Source organism: Melospiza melodia, chromosome 1 (genome assembly GCF_035770615.1).
Source record: "Melospiza melodia melodia isolate bMelMel2 chromosome 1, bMelMel2.pri, whole genome shotgun sequence".
In the NCBI taxonomy this organism is placed as follows: domain Eukaryota; kingdom Metazoa; phylum Chordata; class Aves; order Passeriformes; family Passerellidae; genus Melospiza; species Melospiza melodia.
This window is the reverse complement of record NC_086194.1, coordinates 23,491,725-23,509,163: the sequence shown is the minus strand read 5'-3', so window position 1 is coordinate 23,509,163 and position 17,439 is coordinate 23,491,725. Positions and strand designations below refer to the sequence as shown.

The window sequence follows — 17,439 nt, the reverse complement described above, 5'->3', positions numbered from 1 at the left end:
ATTGTCCTCGGCGCATTCAAATGTCATCCCAGACTAGCGGCCCACTGCAACTCACACGGCCTTTCATGCCCAGACACTTCTTAAGCATGAGCAGACCACAAAGACTGTCTAGTGGGAATTGCTTGCTATCCTAATATTAATAATGCAATATAGCACACTCATGGCACTGAGGATTCTGCCTTTTGTCTCCTAAATTTATGAGCAAACAAACTGGAAAGACAGATAAACAGCACTGCAACTGAGCATGAGTTCATGCAAATATCACTAATATCTTTCCTGCCGCATAAATGACTGTAAAATTACAAACCTCTACACTAAAAATTATTTGAAAATGAATCTTCACAGTGCTGAAGGCAAGTTATCATGCATTAGAAATGAACTGAAAATAGGCTCCATACTATGCCATAGTACAAGGAGATACAGCATTGTCCTTCCAAAAAGTTATCCATAATAATAGTAACACTTTGTTTTCCTTCCGCCAGCTCTGAAGCTGATTTGGCCATGACACATTACAATTTAAAAAATAATGTCAATAAATATGTAGGCACTACTTTCACACCAAATGACATAAGAGTATATAACTGCAGGGAAGAAATCAATATCTCCTAGTAATGGAGGATTGAAATACTTGTTCTACCAAGTGGAGTAAATGACAATAAAATGTGATGATCTCCCCTCTCTGTTCTGCTTCCTTCTTTCCTTCTTCTTTCCTAAAGAGACTCCCATTATTTTGGAAATCCTGATCATGCCTACTTGTTTCAGTGTGCTTATTTCCAGGCATAGATGCTCTCCTGGGCTTTCACTCTCCAGGCTGGACAGGCTTTCATCAGGACTGCTGTTCAGCTTCTTTGGTGAGACCATCCCTCCCAATTCACTTTCCATACCTCTGTGCATTATGTTACCCACTCTTTTTATAAAGCAAATCAAGAGATTGTGCATTCTACTACTTACAAGGAGTGCAATTAAGTGACTGCATTTCACATGACAGGAGACAAGGTGACCTGTTACAGTACTGACACGAAAACACCAATAAATATATTGTCTGAACCTTATGAGCTCCTTGATTTGGTGGTGGATTTCCTTTACTGGGGCATACCTGGGGACCTGAGGGACAGTTCTTCCATCCTCAGCCCCCACATGTCACTTAGGCCAGATGGGCAGTTTATACAAAAACAGCCTTGCACTGGACAGCTGCTTGCTCAGTCCAGTCCATTTCACTCACTGTGCAGAGTCCAGAGAATATGGGGGGATTTTCTTTATGGTTGAATAGAGGGCAAAATTCAGTCTATAACTTTCATTTTATATCAATAGAAATAAGATAATAGATATCACAAGGAAAATGTAGACCAATGCCTGGAGGTTTTCCCTTGTGTGTTATATTTAGGGTATATTCCAGCAGTGTGGTGATCTTATTCTTCAGTATTAAGTAAAGCACAGCTGGAACAGTCTCATAAAGCCATTATGTTGTTAACATAAGAAAATAATGGCACTAAAAGTACCAGAGAGCCAAAAAATATCTTGGATTCTGCAGTTATCTTTCACAGCTTAATACTAATTTAACATTTTACAAAATTGATGTTACAATTTCAACTGTGCTTAGTACTGTCATTACTGGACTCAAACCCAAATTGCTTTCAGCTGCCCACCACAACTGCATCTTATTAGCCTTTTCAGGAAAGCCAATTTATGCAAATCCAGTATTAGTTAAATAATTAAACTGACCCTCAACATTCATGTATAGACACTGTCTGGCACTAAAAGATGCAAGAGAAATTTAAACCTCCCATCTTCAGTGCTTAGGCTTCCATCTTTTCAACTGCAGCAGCACAATGACTGTTTATACACATCTATCTGAATCCATCTATTAAAAAAATGCATTAAAAAATTAAATTGGCTACTGCTGTGCTTTTATAGCTCTGCTTTTCTCTCCCAATCTGGTTTTACACTGAATTTTGAGATTTCACACATATAAAGCACTACTGGCTACTTTGAGCTTTTGATTAAATCAACAGTGACAAAATCTGGCTGATCTGCAGTCTCTCAGTCTAGAATTTCTCTTTTATGCAGACCTTTCTCCACTGTAATTACTACAGTTTTATCCCCTGAAGCTGCAGAGATGAAGACTTAGATGCACAGTATATAGTTTTCCACAGTGTTTTAGCAACATTGGGGTACCCAGAACAGAATAAATTCAGGGGAGTAGTGAATGAAAATGATTTTTCAGTACTGATTGCTGGACACACACACAGCTGGACTGCAGCTTCCCTGTGGCTTGACTAGGGCAAGGCAGGCAAAAATTGTGTTCCCACACAGCAGGGCTGAAGAGACACTCTTAAACAATTTATACATGTAAAACTGAGGATGACAAACAAAAATGAAACTATTTGGATAGGGGTGCAAGAACAGTCACCTCTCTGGCTAGCAAAGAGAAAAAAGTAATTTTCCAAAATGATTCTGTGCTGCTGAACACACCCAGTGATAAGCAACCAAATAAATAACCAGCACTTTTTGCCTTTAGAGTGGTAAGTGTCACCTCTGCAGCTTTACTCTGCTCTGCACAGCTGAGCTGGCCCGAATGACGCCATCCTCCCCTCAATTGGCCAGGCTGCTGTCAGTCCCTGGCTTAAATGGACACAGAAGAAAGAATTCAGCACCCTGTGACTGACACTCAGGATTGCTGGGATGCATGTGCATGTGGTGAAGCAATACAAATAAAGGCCACTTTTTGTTTTGCTTCAGTGAATTGTCAAAGAGATTTAGAAAGCCAGGGGATCTCATTATGGTAATACAGGTTAAATACTTTAAAAGCATATGGTGTTACCATCCTGAATGAAGCTGTCCCTGCTGGCTCCAGGAAGCAGACAATAGGCCAGAAACACATCTCGTGTCTCTGGCCCACCAATGGGAGCTGGGGATTATAAATCACCACAAGAAAATGTCACGTGCTATCTGGTATCAGGTAATGCCTTGTCTTTTCAATTACTATTTGACTCATCTTTTCCAGAGAGGAACAAGCTTTAGCCATGTATTCCACTAGCCAAATGAAAACAGAGCTCTAGAGTTTCTTGTCTCAATAAAACAGATCTGTAAAGATGGATGACTTTAGTATATACAGTACAACTCAACAAGACATGCAGAGATGAGGAATGGTTCTACAGAGATGCTTCCTCCCCATGGTGAAAAAAATATCAATGGAAACCATCAGGCACAAAAGAAAAACATTTTACTTTATCACAAAACATTAAAGATGTGTAGATATGGTCAAAAGGCCCCATCTAATTCAGTGCTGACAGATTTTTCTGTGTGTGGTGATGCTCATTACCACCACATATTTGCTAATTTTCTCCAGTAGAGAGCAGCCTCAGCATTGACCCTGCTAAGTGCAAATGTCAGGATTTTCCCCATGGGTACTGGAATAAATGTGTTGTCTCTTCTTGGAGCCCAAGACAATGACACAGTGTGGTCTACAAAGACCCCATTAGAAGTCCAATTCTGACAGATGTCATCTAAGTTTTCAGAAACATGTCCTAGGCTACTGCATTTTCAAGTGGTAAGTTGATTTGTGAGTTGTAGACAGGCAGCTGAAGCACCACAGTATTTTAAAGACAGCAGAAATTCTTAGAGATGTACCAGTTTCTGAGGGCTTAAGACAAGCTGTAATCAATGATGGAGCCAATTACAAATTTACTGCCTTTAGTCCCTCTCCTTCACCAATCTGCTAGAGACTGCTGCTCCCAAAGTCAGCAGATGATGTCTCAGCCATTCCTCCCCTAATCTTTTTGCCTTCCAAACCCTAAAGAAACGTGGATTTAATTCAGTGGGTGCACTATCAAGGCAGTAACATCTAGCAAGTGTGTGAGAGAAAGGCAGGAGGTGATAACTTCTTATCACAGAAAGCCTTGGTACAAGATCTTTATTGGGTCTCTCAATTTTAATTCCTATTTTACCCCCAAACCAGGGAAATTAGCGGGGGAGGGAGGAAGGGAGGAAGGACATAAGAGTAGAATTTTCTTCAGCACCAGGTTCTGGAGGCAGTTGAAGATGGTTCCTTGTTTATGTTTCTTTGTGGGTTTCTCTAATAAATTCCTTTATGATGTATAAATGCATAAAAATATATAAAAAATAAAACCTTTCCTTTACACATGTTAGAGGATTTAGTGAATAACTATCTAAAGATTTTTCTCTTTCACAGCTTCCTGAAGGATACTGGAACACTTCAAAATTCCAGCCCTTCCTAACTTCCCTGCCACCTCTATATATGCATAAAGTCAATCCACAAAGTTGAGTGAAACACATATGTGCTTACCTTGTCCAGGAGACAAGTTAGAAATATTTGTTTGCTATGGTTGTCGAGGGTTTTTTTGATAATCAGATCTATTTCCTTGCAATATTTGACCCTTCTAATTTTTCTTTATCCTACAAGTTGGGATGTTATGTGATCATGCTTGTTGACATTTTAACATCTTGTACTGTTTGCCTCCACCTCTCTAACTCTACTTGCCTTGCTTACCTGTCAACTTCATGGCCCTGGAGAGCTACTGCTATCTTTCCTTTTGCTATTCATGCATCACTTTGCTTCACTGAGCCTTGTGAATGGAGGCTCTGAGAGAATATATTGTAATAAATACCCCTTCCCTAATGCTACGCTCCTGCTGACTGCAGCTCTAATCTTCTGCTGGAGTGACTGACTCAAACTTATCCATCTCACTGACTGAACATCCTGCTTGCTAGTCACTACTCTACAGCTTGAAATCACAGCCACCTGCCATTCACCAGATCTTCTTTTCACATTACCAAATCTCCAGTCTCTTTTCCCAACTCCCTTCATTTTCCACACTGACTCACACCTCTACTTGCTTGGTAGTCTCAGCCCTTTAAAGGTTTCCACCCATTCTAATAATTCCTCACTCAAATCCATTGCTCATGTCCTCCTACTTCCCTAAGAATTTTAGTTTCATGTCATTAATCTCCAGCTCTCCACATGGTACAAGGACCTCTGTTTGGTCCTAATACTTTTCCAGGATTGCCTGCTGGTCCCCATCTCATGGCACAAGTCAAATACTACAGCAGGGAGCTGATATGTTATTGCACAGTAAGCACCTAATAGAACAAAGTCGCAAGCCACAGTGGAAAAATGTAATCAATAATGTACACATCACAACACTTGCGAAGTGGTTTCAGACCCTTCACAATGAACATGCTATTCTGTATTAAAACTGTGGCTGATCAGCCATAACAGTATAGTGATGCATGCAGAGGGTAGATATGGTTTTCTCTTTCTGTTCACATATAAAAATTTAAACCAGTAATTTGTACCTGCTCAAATAGATATTCAGTAAGAATTATCCAATGGTTCTTTTGCACTATTTTACATGCTCATCTGCAAAAACCTTTCATTGCATATTTTATAAATGAAAAATTGCATTTATTTGGAAGCAAGAGAAAGGAGATTCTGTACATGAGAACTGAGATTCTGTACATAAGCTTCTACACAAAAGGTCTTTAGCACAGATGGGCACATTCTAAATATACTTTAGATGGATGATATGTCACGTTAGAACAGACAAGGTTGAAGAGATGTCTGCAGGGACACAGCCCCAGGAAAAAGTAGGGATTAGCTTGTCAATAAGGATGTAAACAGACTGCTCTGAGGCAGCCTCATTTCTGACATTAGAGAATCTTAAATGGTTTGCTGGTGAAGAGCTTGTGCAAAAACTGGGCCAGGCTGTCAGCACCGAAATCTATTCATTCCAGTTTTTCAGTAGTTACTGCCTGTCAGGCAAAGACTCTACAACATCACAGGGTTAAAAACCCCAGTTTTACATAAGCATACAACAGTAAACCCAAATGTAATTCATTAGAGAAAGTTATGTCTGATACTGTATAAAGCAGACTTAACTAAATATAGACATCATGTGAATATCAACTACATTTATAGGAGACCATACCTTCAAATAGATATAAGAGCAGCATGTGCATTTATGTCAGCTCCTAGAACTTCTGCAACAAACTGTTGAAATGGACTCAACATGCAAAAGCAACCATGTCTTTAAAAACAAACACACACAAAAAAATGGCAGGCCTTGTTTTTTTGAATGAAAAGAATCTGCTCTTAAGGTGTTTTGTGAAACACTGTGGTATGAAAAGATTTAGAGAAGCATAATATGCAAAGCAGCTATATAAAGAAATACTGCTAATCTGGAAGAGTCTGCCAAGTGTTAAATCCCTCTCAACAAACACTGGGCTGGTGCACATGGGCAGAAGACAATTAATGCCATGATATAACTCCACCATCCCCTTGCTGTAATTTGAGAAGTGGCCTCTCTGTTCACCTGGCCTTCCCAAGTTCTGCTCTGCTCTTAAAATACCAGAAGTCATAATACATACTATTGCACTGCTGAATAACAATGGTTGAACAAAACTAGTATTAGTTGATCCAGTGGTACAGATCATAACCACTAACATGACAGCACCTCTTTATCATGAACATCCTTCTGCTACCAAGACTTGCAACCTACTAGATAACAGAATCATACAATGGTTAGGGTTGTGAGGGACCTTAAATCATAGAATGTCTCCTCCTTGCTCCAAAATTTAACAACAGAACTCACAAGAAGTATTTTCTCTCTTCCTATTTTACCAGGGGGAAAAAAGTATCAGTCCAAATTAGAGGCAAACTATTATTTAATATACCAGCACCAACTTCTGCAGTGTTTTCAACTGGTCAGTGACACTCATTCCTGAGTACTTACACTCTTCATGTGGATTGTAAACCTGCAAAAACAGAGTATCAGCCTGCATATGGACATGCAATTGAGTTTTGTATTTTGTTTCTCTTAAGATGACTAAAGAACATTTTCAAAGATATCCTTTCCAATAATCACTTCTTACCTGCGTTATCAGTTGTGAACATAGGTATTCTTCAATGTTTGCTGTTTGATACACCTTTGCCATAACTATTGTTTTTTCCAAAGGCTCTCATGCTTTCTCCAGTCTCTGGCTGTAATCTTACATTCGGTACAGTAAAAATAGAAGACACTGTAAAAAAGAGTGTCAGTTCAGAAACCTTGGTTTCTTTTTGCAGTAAAAGCAGTAATGTAAAAATAATTAATATATAGTACAAACACAACACATTAAATACATATACCACCTATTTCTGCCAGTAAGCAGTGCACAAAATCAAAATGGGAAGAAGCTGAATGCATTATGATGGAAATTGTATGGTGCAAGCATTCTTAGCTGCATAGAACTTCAAAAAAAACCTGTTTCCAAACTGTGTGTGTTTATTTGTCCTCTACACCACCATACAATTAATAACTTCCACTTTCAAATTTCTGCTGAGAGAACTTAGAAATAAAAAGGTAAAACATGCAGCAAGGTTTTTCAATAATTTGATATCGCATATTACATCTTCAGAATCTTGATATCAGAACTGAACTTGTTTGACTTTCTTTTTTGAATTACCAAAGACAACTAGGTTTGTTAAAAATATCCCAAGAACTCAAAAATCTTTTACGTGAATCAATCCCCTTTTGCATGAGCTAGAAAAACCTTGACAACTTCAATGTCACACCAAGCAACCAGTTATTAGGAGACATGATGATAATAATCACATCAGTCCAAGTGCAAATGGTTAAGAACTAACATACTGATAATATGAAAACTCATTTTTACTTAGAATGCCTCAATCTGATGAGGAAAAATCAATGACTTTTAATATATCCTGAAAACAAACCTCCATTGAACAATGTCCTCATGAGAGCTGCCACTGCATGATTCCATAGTGAAATGCTAAAGAACTAATCAGGGCCATAAGAGTTTTCTGTTTTGCACTAACAACTGGCATTTCTGTAAATTTCTGGAACTACTTTTTTCATCTATATGTCTTTAAAAGACCTGGCTATTGCTTTAGGCACAGACCTTCCCACTGCAGTTTGACATCTCAACTTGCATTTCCTATTCTGTTATCCTTGGTAACACACATTGTTAATGACAGATATTTTATGCAAATAAAAGAGTGTGAGCTCTCAAATATAGAAGTAGAAATGGGAGGAATGATTTTTAAATAGAAAATAACAAGTACACATATTTAGTAAAAGGGATTCATCTATAGATTACTGCTCAATTTTCAGATGAATGAAAGCTATGCTGCATCATAAATTGCATTGTATTCCTAGACAAGGTGTTTTTAACAGAACTGCATTGCTCTTATGTTTTTAATGTACTATTTTCAAAAACTGAAAGTGGCTACCTTTTAGACAGAGCTTATCTGGAAATTGAACTTCCAACCCAGCTGAAATTATGCCTTGAAACTAAACCAAGTAAGACAAGCAAAATTGTGCTTCTCACATAAACTAATTTTGCACACAATTTTAAAATAAACCCTAATAAAAATATACTGTAAAGTATTACAGAGAATACAAATACCTAGTACTAAAGGTCAAAACGAGAATAGAAAGTCAAACACTTCATTTTTACTTTTTCAGTGTAGGCAGAATCACCATACTGTTGTGAAATATTGTGATTCCGAGAAAACAATTTTCTGATAGAAAATCACTTGACTGATTCACCCTGTTTGCTTTTCTACCCACATATGAGTCTTCCCCTTGTTTTAAGTGCTAAATCCCAAAATTTACAATTCAGCATTAGACAAAAATATATTCCATGATGAATACTACTCACTACAGAGATTTGCAAAATCAATGGTGGTGTGCAAATTAGAAAGCACTAATTTTTTTCTACATAAAGACTTGATTGTTTATAACTATATTTAATTAACTATCAATAGTTTTCTTGATGTAAAATATTAGCAAAAAGAACTAGAACCACAAAAACTGGTAATTTCACTTACACAGTAAACATTTTCCCAACTCTCTAAAGTATATGACTTCTTTGTTTTGTAAATATGTTTACAAGTATATCCAAGTCATACTAAATAGAAATTATTGTAGTATTTGATACTGGGATTGTCCTTTCTTGCATCTGGATTTATTCTTCATAATGATTATCTCCTAGACACAGAAATAGTCTTTCTGTAGCTCAAAATTTTACTGGAGGCATTTAGAAGAACCTTGCTTTAAAATATAATGATTTTTCATCTTTATTCTCCCCCCTTCAAAAGGTTTTCACTGCTCCTGATGTTTAACGTTATGCAAAGACGTGTTTCTGCCAATGAATATCGCCTTATGGTTATGCTTCTGCAAATAACCTGCTGTGAGCTGATAAAAGGATTAATGCAGCCAAAATTCTTAATCTGTGAAATTACAAATTAAATTCTCATATTAAAAATACCACCCTGAGGTATTTTTTGTGGTTTTAATTCCCCTCTGGTGTTCTGCATACATTGTGCTTGTTAATGACTAGGACAAGACTGTCTCTGTTGGCAGCCTGCTGCAGAGTGATAATGTGTAGGCATTTACTTCACTGATAGAACTGGATTTAACCACTGGCTGATAAACTAAGTGGCAAGTGGGTAATAAGTCCATATTAACAGAAAAGTGCTACTGCAGAATTCAGAATTCAAAATCCTGGCTAGACTAAATCACACAGTCATAAGGATTGAGATGTCACCACTGCAGAGTGATTTTTGTTTTCCATTTGGTGGAAACTGGATAAATGAACTGGCATTCTTGATGTTTCATTAGTTCTGAAGAAAAGAATCTCTACATCAGTTTCTGCAAAGGCAGACTTTCAACAGTAGCTGCCTTAACTTACACTGGACATTTAAATTTTCTGCTTATCAAGTACCAGAGCCAGCAAACAGTGGTGGGTCATTGAGAAGGAAAAGGAAACTGGGAATCTTTTTGCAGTGCTAGAACACAGTCTATGACAGTGATGGACATAAATTATTGGTGATATTTTGGTTTAATCTTCATATTCTAAAAATGGGAGAGTGCTCTTCAGAGCAGAGCTGGGAGTAGGTACTTGGATAGCCAAGCCACAGAACCAGCTCAAAATGTGACTACTACAGCTGTTGAGGATGGAAAAGATAAACTTCAGGAAGACAAAAGTTTTTGTACCGACACGACTGTAAACAGATTCTACTGTGGATGAATATTCAAAAAGAGAGCTTGGTTTTTAGAAGCAAGCTTTTAAATCAGCCATAGTTACACACATATGTTCCATTGTTGCATCTCTGAACTTTCTGCCTTGAGGTACTGGATATAGATATTTAGCTAATGGATGCATGTTTGAAAACAGAAAAGAACATACAATGCTGTAATGCAAGCATCTCTTCACCATATTGAGTTAAAGCAAAACGCTGACTGTTATTCCCTTGTGAAACCTTTTTATAATAATAGAATCTTCTCTGAATAAAAAATATCATTCCTGATACTATTTTTTTTCCCTAGAATAAATAGCTGTGTGCTTTTAATGCTGAAAAACAACATGCAGACATACAATATAAATGATTTTAAATTACTAAAAAGATAATTGGCAGCATACGTGATGATAGGATAGGATTTCTGCCAAGCCAACTGGACTGCATTCAGTTTAATAAAGGAAGCAAAAGGATGTATGAAAATAGTGAAAGCATTCTTAGCTAAGAATATCATCTGCTATCCTCTTCGTACAGTTAATTCAGCAAATTAACTGATTGTTTACTTTGTGTTTCCCAGACTTCTGAATGCCAAGTCCTTTCTTAAAGAAGGTTACTGTTAGAACACACAGAGATTCTGTGAATCAAACACAGCTTGATTTTTATCCTGTGTGCTGCAGCTAGTTAAGAATTACTGTATGTTATAAGTGAAAAGCACTAAATATGTAAATTGCATTTTTCCTTTTGCTTTATGACAATTCAGAGAATTCTATTGGCTCCACACATAATCAAACACAAAGATAGCAGGCTGCAGACTGCAGAGCAGAGATAGCAAAAAAAAAAAAAAAAAAAAAAAAAAGAATCCATTTTGTCCTGTGTCAAGCTAACTATGTAATTTCAATCTGCACAATTGCAGTCACGTGAGGCTGTCTGTATGTGGGGGCTAGCATACACACATGCATCTGCCTGAACTAGAATCTTTGTTTCTGATCCATTTGGAGGTGGTTATACTCACTATCAGTTAACTCCCATAGCCGTGGGGGCAGATCACTGAAGTACTCGTGGCTCAGAGCTGCCTGTGCTGACAATCTGTTCTTTGGGAAACACTGGAGTAGTTTGGAAGCTAGATCTTCTGCATGGTTCACACAGCTCAGCCTGAAACACAAACAAGAAGGGTTTTCTGGAAAACAGTGTAATTATTCTGTTTCTAATTCCATCTCCAGCCAGCACATTTGAAACACCAAGTTTTAAATAGCCAGGAGTGCTACCAGGAAAAGTGCTCCTTAGGTTAGGGATTTGATTAATCATTTCTGTATTGACAGCTCAAAATTCATACAAATTTTACAACTACAGAGCATATAATACACCATATCACATATGCCCTGCCTAGTATGCTAAAGCATCATGAGCAACAGCATCTTGAAAGCAACTGTTTTGATTCATCCATTTACATTTTACTGAGCATACTGACAAACTGAAAATTTACAGTGCTGGAAACAAATGCTTATTACCATCTGAACACATGAAACCCAAGCTTACGATAACAGCAACATTCACACAACTTAAGGAAGTATAAAATTTTAAAATCCAGTGATGCTTAACAAGCAACAGATTCATCATGTTTTACAAAGACATTTGTCTTTCAGGAAATAGTGACTTCTTATTTGTTCATATATTCACATGGCAGGGAATTGACTTCTCATTAAGTGTTAATGCAATGCAAACATTAAATTTAAGTGAGTTATCTTTTCTAAGCTTCCTACAGAAACTGAGAAAACTTACTGTTTCACTGGGACCTAAATCCTTGGGAATATTATAAGAAAATATAATCTAAAAAGTAATAGACTTGAAGTGGAGACAGTAAAATGGTAATCAGCAAGATGTGGCCTGGGTCTAGGAAGCTACAGTTGCCTCCTAAATTTCCACAGCCACCAAGCTTTTTGTAATATGCAGTCAAAAAAATACATGCTGAATCTTGTTGACATCATGTTGCTGTTATTATTAGGAAACTTCATAAATTCAACCATGCCTTTGCTCAGTAAAGATGTCTTACTGGGTAAATGCCAAATTCTATAAAAGGTTTTTCAATGCACTGGTTTCTCAAAACCAGTAGATAGTAGACTGCAGTCCAAAATAACTCAGTCTTTGAAAAAGATTATGTTTTCCTCTAAAATCAATAATCCTACAGCATGTTTCATGGAAATATTCATTTTTTTCAGCTCAAGCTGACTTTCCAGAAAAAAAATCAAGAAGATGGATTAAGCAGCATTACTCTTTTATTGGGTTGACATGGCATGATTTATATGAAACAGTATAGGCACAGGTGAAAATTGTTTCTTCAACAAAGAACAGACAACACTGAAAACACTAAATAAATAAAAAAGATTATTACAGTGAGAGATTTAAGTTACAAATGTCATATACACAACCTTTTGTCCATGTCCATACCATCATCAGTGTGAAAAAAACCCTAATTTTAGATATTAATTTTAAATTAAAAAAAAATAAAAGTCAAAAGCATCTATCCTAAATTATGTACTGGCATATGCATGATATGCTGATATCTGCAATCATTCAAAAAGTATGCCACTGGCTGTCATTTTAATTTCTAGCAACTGTATGCTAGATGGAAATTTGAATACTGTGCCTATCTGATCTCTTCTTGAGAACTGGCAGGATTTAAGTCCAGAAAGTACCCAGGGATGAATTGCTTAGGAGTGCTGACCACTTTAAGGCATTGTATCTCATCACCCATAATCTTACTGAATTCCCAGGATCAGATTGCAAAATTGCTATTTCAGGTTAAACAGATGATGAACTCCAGTGTGTCTGATGGACACATCTTTTTCTGTTTGCATTTTCAGTTTGTGACAAAAGAAAAACACCTTGAATGAAAGACTCATTGCTCATAAATTGCATTTAAATTAGAATAATTCCAGACTATTTGAACTACCAGATTGTTGAAAATGTTCAGTAGACTTTTGTGACAATTACAGATAACTTCATTACAGAACACAGCAAGATATCAAGACAAAAATTATTAACAAAGAAAAGGAAAAGGAGTGGCAAATATTCAAGGATAATTTGTATTAATTCTTCTACACATCCAAAATTTCCATGGAATGGTGATTATATTGAATCTGCGAGCCCTGAGTCCTAATCCCCCCTGCACCAATGAATCGTTCAGAGATTGTGTCATACCATTTCACCAATGTAAATTTTCCCTACAGAGGTAGCTGCAAGATTTTAGGAACTATAGTAAACCTGCTCTGTCTTGAATGAGAATTACTGTTAATTCAGAAAATGCAGTCACTTAAATAGTGAAATATTGCCCTCCAATATAAGAATTATACCATTCCTTAGCTGATCCATACATATAGTGGAGATGCTAATTAGGTGAGGCAAAGCAAAGCCAAAGAAAATAACATTCAAACACCAACAGATTCTGACTTGCAGGTGAAGTTTTGGATGCCATTTGCCGCTCTTTGAACAGACTGATGCTGACATTTTGACTGCATTAATGGTCACCAGTCTATCTGGCATACTGCTAAGATCTTTTTGCAAGAAATTCAGAAAAACTAATATAAATTGAGCAGGTTTTGAATAGAAACAGTGTGGAAAGCCAGTCACCTTCCGAGTTTAGACAAAAAAAATATACATATTTACTGAAATCAGTTGAGAAACCAAAGATAAACATCAAATAATCAGCACATTATATATTTAATATAATAAAAACACAACAAAATATCTAGGGCTGCAAAATAATCACATCAACTAATTAAATAATTATTAAAAAATCAGTCATAATTGGTACCAGTTTTATAATTAATAAATAGAAAGAAGACTAAATTCATTGCACAATCTGCAAAAATATTTCAATCTGCTATTATTATTATTAGATCTATCTTCCCTGATCACCTTCCAAGTAGTGCTGGGGCTGTGGGGTTGGTGCTACTTGTTTGTCAGTGCTTTGAAGATTCCAGTTGCTACATTATTAGGATTATGTTTCCAAGCATTTATAGATTTCAAACTCAGAAGGGACCATAACGATCAAGTGTCACCTCTTGTGTAACACAGGCCAAAGATCATCTGAGTAACTCATGGATCAAATCACCACTTTCCCCTAGCTCAGCTGTATCTTTTAAGTTCTACATTAAAATTCTAATTTTATTTATGGAGCTTTGCTCAACAATAAAAAAATTCTTCTCCAAAACTCAGGTCTTCTGCAAAGGTCACTTCTGGAAATCAATGGCCACTACAAAAACCACATGGATGTGGGCTCCTGAGGTTGTCAGTATTAAAAACCAATGCCTTTATGGAATGCATGACTAATTTTGCTGCTTTGTTTAAAGACAAGCTATTCTTTACTTGTGAAAAATGTACTGTATGATCATGTATTAAAGTTACATCTGCTACATCAGAATTGTTTAGAAAACCCTACTTAGAGCATAACCTCGGTGTCTGGAACATTGGAACGATTGCTTTGTTTCTCTCCTTTTTTTTTTTTTTTTTTTTTTTTTGCCAATATTCTCTTTAAAACATCCTCCTTAAAACATTAACAATTTGTCTGATTTAAGTTTGAAACCTGATTCCTCAATAGAGACAAAGGCTAAATTTTCTGATGGGGCTCAGTAGTTAAATACCTAATACAGAAGTTAACAAAGAGAACCGAAGAAAAAAAAGATTTCATTTTTAAATACACCTCTTTCAGTACGAGACAGGATGGAATTTCATACAATATGGCTTTGTGTCTAAAACATAATAGCATGTTTTGTCTCACAGCAGTTGGGCCATATAGGAACTTGGCATGCATGATATGGCAAGTCTCAATATTCACGCTTCACTTACTGTCACACTAATCACTGAGGAATAGTTACTAGCCATGACAGCATACATACTTTCAGAAAATGTTGTGTACGGCAGAATACAGAGAAACCTTTGGCAATGAGCATTAAATAATATGTAGATATTAGAAAATATTAGATTTGAGAAATACTGGGAATATTTTTACACACCTACTCTGATGACATTTGTGAAACACATTGATTTTCAGTTTAATCCCAAATGCTTTATACAGCCTTAGCTCAAGAAAAACAAACACCATATGAACCCGTCTTACTTGAAATATATATGAATCTGACTAGACTTGAGCAGTTGTAAATCTCATTGGATTACAAGAATTTGATTTAATTTCAGAAAACAGGCTTAAATGTCTTTCTACTGCAGAGGAAGGTCAGTATTTGGTCAAGCAGAACATGACTAAGATCACTGAAGTTTGGTTTAAGCTCTTAAGAAAAAAAAGTTTGGGGCATGTGCAGTGAACTTCTGAACTTGGGGTGATTTGCTTTTAAATGCAATGAAGAAGGCAGTTCAAATTCACATTAATAATTAAGACAAATGGGCATTAAAACAAATGGAGATAATAAGCTGTCTATATGCTCCTAGCAGCATGAGGTAAATACTTCCCAAAGCAAAAATCATTTACTGTGCACATTTTCCATGTGAAGATATGATTCTTGCAGTGTATCATTAATTCATTTCTCAACTGGCATTTATAGCATGGCCTAGAGGAGTGAGGCACCTAGTTCCCTTTGGAAACTCAGCTTTCTTTATTCTAAGCAAACTCCTGCAACCTGAAGTGCTGAAAGACAAAACCACAGTTAACCTGAACAATCACACCATTTAGCAAAGCTTAAAGTTTAATGGTATGAAGAGAAGTAACAAATTGGTGTGAATCAGGCAGGGCAGGCGGCAGCGCTCACAGCTCATCTCAGAGGATGCTCTGGTCCCTCAATGACAGGGCTCCTGCACAGTCCCTGTGCTAGCTCACCTTCCAAGGCCCTGACACAGTGGTTGTATGGGGACATTTTCACCCAAGGCTGCTTGAGGACAGCAGCCTTTTGCCCTCATGCCAGGCTCTAGCCTCTCCTGAGCTCTGCACACAACCGCAGAACACCGTGCATTGCAGTTAACATTTTGCAAATGCATTGTCCTCTAGCAGCTGATACAGAAACGCCCACGTGTGCCTTGACAGCTTATACCTCTGAATCTCCACGTGATCCTGCAGCAGCAGCAGCTATGTGAAACACGAATCAGAGCACGGCCTACCCGAGCAGCATTTCCTCTTTAGGAGCTCCAGCAGCCTTTCTGTTGTTGCCACCATGCAGAGAACACCCACTGTCTTCAAAGAGCCGCCGTGCCAGCTCCAGCGTGCAGGAGCCGCTTCCCGAACGGGCCCCGTGCCTCCACGGAGCTCGGGAGGGTTTATTTAGCCATCAAGAAACCACCACAACAACTGAACACAAGTTTTGATGCCAGGCTTTTAGCTTTTGATACAGATGAAGGCATAAAGGAGTATATCAAGATGAGAATAGAACAGAGCAAAGATGTTACCATTTTTTCAGTGTTTTACACAAAGGGTATTGAGGACTTAAACTGATGAACAAAGTAAGAAAAAATCATTTGAAGGCTCACTCAAGCAGTGTTTTACTTGTTGCTGATCAATCACAAAATGCAGAATTTGCTCTACAGCACAATATAGAGGTACCTCAAGCCAAACTACAGAGTAAATAATGCAATCAAACAGAGCCAGTGTGACATGTCACTGTTGGGACGGTACCCCACACCTGCACGGGGCTGCCAACAGCAGTCCTGGGTTGTGCACTCTCCCTAGAAAAGACATGTCTCCAAAGACCCAATGCCCCTCTTGCTCTTCCCAAACTGAGATGTTTGCAACAGTTTAGACTCAGAAACACTGAGCTCTCTAGACATACAGGATGGGAAAATCCAGTCTCCAGACTCCCTTGGCCATTGCTTTAATTGTGCACTCAGCACCTGAAAAGAATCAAGATTGTCACGTGAGCACAATGACTCGCTCTTGGATGAGGCAGGCTGGGACAAAGCCTGCCCTGGCTCTAACATGTATGACATGGTTGTACTGCTCCCAGTGTCTGTCCTTGCTCTGCACAACACTGCATGCCACAGTCTTCAGGCCACCGTGATTTCCCTGTGGTGTATGATATGATTTCTTTGGAAATTTAAAAATTAGTTTGATCCCCTTTAGTTATATTACCATATTACAGGCATCAGAAGTCTTATCCACTGAAGTACTGGAAAGGTGGTCAAAATATTTATTACTACAATAAAAGCCATGACAACCAATGATAAGTATTCACTGATATGGAACAGAAAATAACAGTGTCAGTGTTGATTCCTTGGCATTGCTGTTAATGCCGACGTAGCAGAGGTCAGAGCTGTCCCCATTTGGAAAGCTGTGGAGGGAAGTTCATTCAGTGCATTCCAGGAAGGTAATGAGAACCCTGGCCTGTCTGAACAAATTCTCATTTGACATTTGCCCAGATGCCATGAGTTGGAAAGCAGCCAAGATGCTGCAATAGCAT

General features: G+C 37.6%; 1 protein-coding gene across 4 annotated transcripts in view; it reads right to left on the bottom strand.

Moving 5' to 3' along the window:
* Positions 1-17,439, bottom strand: part of CDK14 (cyclin dependent kinase 14) — a 350,786-nt gene that overhangs the window by 93,844 nt on the left and 239,503 nt on the right. For all 4 annotated transcript variants that reach the window (XM_063151059.1, XM_063151053.1, XM_063151075.1 and 1 more), the window contains 2 exons: positions 11,055-11,194; positions 6,892-7,038 (listed from right to left, as the gene is read on the bottom strand). In XM_063151059.1, coding sequence (XP_063007129.1) covers positions 6,923-7,038; positions 11,055-11,194 — 256 coding nt within the window. In that variant the 3' untranslated portion in view covers positions 6,892-6,922. The remainder of the gene's footprint in view (positions 1-6,891; positions 7,039-11,054; positions 11,195-17,439) is intronic.